Source organism: Lepidochelys kempii, chromosome 17, assembly GCF_965140285.1.
Source record: "Lepidochelys kempii isolate rLepKem1 chromosome 17, rLepKem1.hap1, whole genome shotgun sequence".
NCBI classification, from domain to species: Eukaryota; Metazoa; Chordata; order Testudines; family Cheloniidae; genus Lepidochelys; species Lepidochelys kempii.
The window spans coordinates 18,021,994-18,027,993 of record NC_136396.1 but is presented as its reverse complement, the minus strand read 5'-3'; the positions used below and the strand labels follow the sequence as shown (position 1 = coordinate 18,027,993).

General features: G+C 49.1%; 1 protein-coding gene across 6 annotated transcripts in view; it reads left to right on the top strand.

Annotated features, from left to right (window-relative positions):
* The first annotated feature begins 752 nt into the window (after positions 1 to 752).
* The window catches only part of RABEP1 (rabaptin, RAB GTPase binding effector protein 1), a 79,232-nt gene continuing 73,984 nt past the window's right edge, over positions 753 to 6,000 (top strand). For 4 of the 6 annotated variants that reach the window (XM_073315425.2, XM_073315423.2, XM_073315424.2 and 1 more), the window contains exon 1: positions 754 to 1,017. In XM_073315425.2, the coding sequence (XP_073171526.1) occupies positions 984 to 1,017 (34 nt within the window). In that variant the 5' untranslated portion in view covers positions 754 to 983. Of the gene's footprint in view, positions 1,018 to 6,000 lie in introns of all 6 variants that reach the window. The other 2 variants (XR_012155390.1, XR_012155391.1) reach the window with 1 other exon arrangement.

Below are 6,000 nucleotides of genomic sequence, written 5' to 3'. Positions count from 1 at the left end.
TATCACTTTATGGGCAAGAGTTGGCTTGCCAAAATTGATGCATCAGATATTTAGGCTAAATTCAGCATGGATGTAATTGATGGGACTGCAGTGAAGTCTAATGTACTAGTAAAGGCAATCCTTTTAACAGACCCCTTCTGAGTTGTGCCCACTTATGCTAGTAGTAATTTGGCCCTGGGTGTCTAGGGCAAGTTTTAAAGGAGTCATGGGGATTCACAGGGTGACTCCGTTTTCCATTTAAAATAAATCCGACACTTGATTCCCTAGTGATACCAGAACTAATAGGTCAAATTTTATATTAGTACATGTTTGAATGCTTGGGTTTATTTTAATGTGGTTTCTTGACGAAGTGAGGACCCTACAGAACAAACCCCTGACAAAGGCAAAAGCTTGGGGAAATTTGGCAGGTGACGCGCAGGGCGCAGCATCAGGCCATCGGTCGATCAAATCCTGTAGTATCCTTGAAGTAAACCAACAGCGGATACGTCGGGAGCATGGTGCCAAGAATAACCATCGCAGCGCCGTGGAATGGGGTCGCAGGGGCTTCCTCATCTGCGGCCCACCAAGCGCTGCCCCCGCCCAGGAGCTGGGACCCCAGACTATGAGTGGTGGTCACAGAATTAGACCAGGGCCCCAAAGCCAGGCCCCAGCTTGATGGTCTCAGCTCCACCTCGGCAGCTGCCCCATCTCCCACTCCTGCCTTCCCTCCTCCCCGGCTTGAGCCCAGGGCGGGGCGTGCGGGCCGCTATCCTCTTCTCCCGCCGCTCGGCCTCGGCCCGGCCCAGCCCGCGCGGGTCCCGTGCTCTCCCGGGTCAGGCCCCGGCGCCTGCGCGCCGCTCCGCCCGCCCCCTGCCCGCTGTCAGGATGAGGCGGAGGCGGCGGAGGCCCGGCCCGGCAGCTCCCGTCTTTCGCAGCGGCTCCTGGCGTAGCGGTTTCAGCCCCCGCGCCGCTGCCTGAGGGGAGCGGGGGAGGCCGGCGGAGCCATGGCCCAGCCCGGGGCTGCGCCGCACGCAGACGGTAAAGGAACCTCGGGGCCGGCCGCGCTCCCGAGGCGGGGCGGGCGCGGCCTGCGGAGCCCCGGGCTCGCCTGGGGAGCCGCACCGGCCAAGGGGGCGTGGACGGGGGGGGCCGAGCCCGAGCCGCGGGGGAGCGTGTCAGGGCTCGAGTGACAGGCCCGGGGCGGGGGGTTACAGGCCCTGTGGGGAGGGGGGCATTTCTCGGGGTAGGGGGTGACAGGCCCCAGGGAGATGCTAGTGCGGGGCGGGGGGGCATTTACTTGGCATGGGGGTGGGAGTGACAGGCCCCAGGGAGGTGCTAGTGCAGGGCATGGGGCATTTCCCAAGATGCGGGGGTGACAGGTCCTGGGGGTGATGCTAGTGCGGTGGGGGGCATTTCCCAAGATGGGGGGGTGACAGGTCCTGGGGGTGATGCTAGTGCGGTGGGGGGCATTTCCCAAGATGGGGGGGTGACAGGTCCTGGGGGTGATGCTAGTGCAGGGGATGGGGCATTTCCCAAGATGCGGGGGTGACAGGTCCTGGGGGTGATGGTAGTGGGGGGGCATTTCCCAAGATGCGGGGGTGACAGGTCCTGGGGGTGATGGTAGTGCGGTGGGGGGCATTTCCCAAGATGGGGGGGTGACAGGTCCTGGGGGTGATGCTAGTGCGGTGGGGGGCATTTCCCAAGATGGGGGGGTGACAGGTCCTGGGGGTGATGCTAGTGCGGTGGGGGGCATTTCCCAAGATGCGGGGGTGACAGGTCCTGGGGGTGATGCTAGTGCAGGGGATGGGGCATTTCCCAAGATGCGGGGGTGACAGGTCCTGGGGGTGATGGTAGTGGGGGGGCATTTCCCAAGATGCGGGGGTGACAGGTCCTGGGGGTGATGGTAGTGCGGTGGGGGGCATTTCCCAAGATGGGGGGGTGACAGGTCCTGGGGGTGATGCTAGTGCGGTGGGGGGCATTTCCCAAGATGGGGGGGGGTGACAGGTCCTGGGGAGATGCTAGTGTGGGGGGCGGCATTTCCCAAGATGGGGGGGTGACAGGTCCTGGGGAGATGCTAGTGTATGGGGGGGCATTTCCCAGGATGAGGGTGAGGTGACAGGTCCTGGGGGTGATGCTAGTGCAGTGGGGGGCATTTCCCTGGTATGTGGAGTGACAGGCCCTGGGGTTGGGGAGATGCTACTGCACGGGAGGGGATATATCCCTGGGATGTCAGGGGTGACAGACCCTGGGAGAGAGGCTCGTCCGGGGGGGGGAGCATTTACCTGGGGGAGGAGACTGTGACAAGCTGTGCATGGAGATAGTCTGAGAGTAAGGTTATCTGGGCAGGGCTGTGTATGGAGGATGTTTATTCTGATGAAGAGGTGAGCCACTCTCTCCTGGGTACTTGTGCACGAGGTAAGAGTAATAGATCCTTCAGGGAGATGCTTATCAAGAGAAAGAGGTGATGTGCCTGGACATGGGGATAGGAAGTGCCAGGTCTTGCAGGGAGATGCTTACCTTTTGAATGGGGAGACATTTACCAGGGCAAGAGTGTATAGGGGGAGTGACAGCACACCACAGGATGATGCTTGTCCAGCAAAGGGTTGTTTACCAATCAAGAACCCTTGCCTAGGTAATCACAGACCCTGCAGGATGATGCTTATACTGTGTTGGGCATTTACATGGGTAGAGGAATGGTGTATGTGTGGATGACCAACTCTGTAGGAACATAAGAATGACCATAGTGGGTCAGGCCAATGGTCAGTGTAGCCCAGTATGTTATTTCTAGCAGTGGCCTATGCCAGGTGCCTCAGTGGGAGTGAACAGAATGGCAGTTTTGAGTGATCCATCCCTTGTCATCCAGTCCCAGCTTCTGGAAGTTGGAAGTTTAAGGGTACCCAGAGCATGAGGTTGCATCGCTGACCATCTTGGCTAATAACTATTGATAAGACCTTTTCTCCATGAACTGGTCAACTTGTTTTTTGAACCCAGTTAAACTCTTGGCCTTCACAACATCCCATTGCAATGAGTTCCACAGGTTGACACTGTGCTGTGTGAAGAAGTACTACTTTATGTTTATTTTAAACCTGCAGCCTATTAGTTTCCATTGAGTGATCACTAGTTCTTGTATTATGTGGTGGGGTAAAGGTGGGAAGCAGGTTACTTGGATAGGCATTTCCTGGTGGAGAGTGACATTTACTGCAGAGAGGGTCTTATCTTGCGGACAGTGGCAGTATTTATCTGGGCATGGGAACAGGAAGAATTGCCCTGGAGAATTGGGAATTTGTGATAGACTTTGCCTGGAAATTTACACGGAGTGGGTTATGTCTGTTTTGGGAGGGGGAGTGACAGACGTTGCAGGGAAATATTTGGAGGCAGTACTGTCTTTCTGTGCAGAAAAAGCATGGAGTGGGATGGGAGTGACCCTGTACAGAGATGACTATCTTGAGATTGGTTATCAGTTTAACTGGACAGGAGGGTTATGGGGGAGGAATAAAAGACTGTGTAGACATTGTTCTGCAGGGTGGATATTTGGTGGGATTTATGGGACATGGATGGATAGACACCATAGGGAGCCACTTATCTTGGCAGCAGGGCACTTAACCTATGCAAGGATTTTCATAGAAGAGGGTAACTACCAATTTATGGTGATGCGTATCTAGGGGATTACATTTTACTGGGGTGGGGTCTCCTTATGCAAGAAGGACCTTATCCTGTGGGGAGGAGAGCGGTGGTTGTTTACCTGGTCAAAGTTTAAGTAAAGAGGCAAACTCTGGAGGAAGATATGTGTATAGGGATGAGCGTGTTTGCATTTTTCCCCTCTTCAAGGTGAATGGCATACTTCAGGATTTTTGTCCTTCTGAGAGGTGAGTGTGGGTGTTTACCTATTCAGATGGAGTTGTGTGGCAAGATTATTTTTTCTGTTCTTGAGTTGTGTGGAGTGGGCTACATTTTCCTTAGTTAAATTGCTGTCCTAGGAGTACTTGTGAAAATGAGTAGATATGAAGAATGTGAGAACGTTAGGGTGCAAATAATCAAGAAGAACAGTTTACGTTGAAACCTGCATTATTGGGCCCTTTCAAAATCTGTTACATAATAAAAGTACAGTAATTTGTGTGTGTAAAATGATATATAAAATTAATGGGGATTTTTTTAAAGTGGTTGAAGACAAGGGATATTTCCAGTTAGAGGCGGCTGTTAGTATGGGTTTCACTGTGTATTCTCTGGGAAGGAACAGCAGCAGTGTTTCTCTTAAGTCTTTCCTTCGGTTATAAGATCTGCCAACTTGTTGTTATGATTGCTGTTTTTGCTTTTTCAGAGTAGCCTGGTGGGGGTGTACAGCAGACTCATGCACTGTGCAAATGCTTGCTGCTTCTATATGGGGAAAGGTAGTGTTGTGTCAGTCACTGTACCTACTGTTGTTTTGTTGCTTCTGAGCAATATTAATCTGGTGACAATAAAGGTGTATGAAGTTTTGGTGATTTGATAATTTGATCAGTGCTCACTCTTATGAGATGCAAACTTGTCTCCTCTGTTTTTCTCCAACTGCTCGAAGATGAGGACAGGTAACTAAGCTGTGGCTAGATGGATAGATGCTAGAAGTGGTTGCTTTGTTTTCATACTGTAGTAGTCAGAGCTGGAAAACAGGCTTGCTCTCCCTCTTCATTCGTCAGCAACAGAAGGATCAGTCCCTATATTTTCTCCACCTTGATTGCGATTCTGCTGTTCTCAACAACTTGCCTGTTTTATTTTTAAATAGTCCACTGAAAAGTGAATCATGTACAACTTCTCCATTATTTTTGAACATGAGGAAAAATGTTGGAGGAAGGAATTATTTAGTATTTTATTCAGTTACTTACATTGAATGTGCTGCTTGGAAGGGCTGGCATAAACTTTATTGGTCTAAGATAGCTTAATACTTTGTTAGTGTATGTGACAATACAGGAGAAGTGTATTTTTTTTCTTCAGGGAAAATTCCAAGCTTTTGATAATTAATAATATTCTTTGCAAGCAGCTGTTGTACATCTTTTGTACATACAAAAGAAAGACACTTGTGTTGTGGTGTTCAGAAAAGTCTAACGACTCTCTTGGAAACTGCATTTTAAAAACCGTATTTAGGGGCAACATATGAGTAGTTTATTTATCCCACATTATTCTCTAAACTCATAAAGAAACAGGTCCAAGAAGAAGAGAAGTTGAATAGCTAGAAGAAAAGGATAAATGTCAAATCTCTGCTCTTTGTAATTTGGCTTGGCAGAGAAATTGAATTACCTCTTTAATTCTTTTGTGCAGGCTAATAAAGTTTCCATGTGATAGCAATCACAAAAAGGCTAAATTGGCTGCCAGTGTTGTTTTGTGCAGTGTTCTGTCAACTGAGTCTTTAGTTAATGATTTGAACCTGCTCTACAGGTAGGTTTGTGCTTTTCTTGTTTTTTCTTGGTCAAGGTATTTTGAAGTTTTAATGAATGTCTGTAGTGCTGTATAGATTGTTGGACTGTGTGACAGGAATGATAATAAATCAATGCCTTGTTGGTTTGTTGTTTGTTTGAGCATCCAGCACTCATTTTGACTTCATTCAGCAATGGATGCTGATCACCTCTGAAAAGCAGGCTATTGGTCACTAAACAAAACTTTCAGAAATAGCTTTTTTTGTTTGTTTGAATACTTAGGCTCTAACAAAGCTCCCGTATTCATGTCTGTAAGATACTTTGAAGAAAGTACTATTATATAGAATATAGATACTTATGAGTCCCCTTTAAGACTGCTTAATGTTAGTGTTGTAATGCTTTGTATAAATGCCTTGAACTTAAAAGTATAATAGCAAATGAAATTTGTTTCTCAGTCAGACTGCTTCTGTTGATAGTATTCCCTGACAAGGGAAAACTTACAATTTCAGTCAGTCATACTGAATGGAAAGTTCAGCTACCAGGGTTAGAATGCAGGAATCTCTTGCTTCTGTGCTTAATCTGGTAGATACACTGTTTCTTTCTTGCATCCGATGAAGTGAGCTGTAGCTCACGA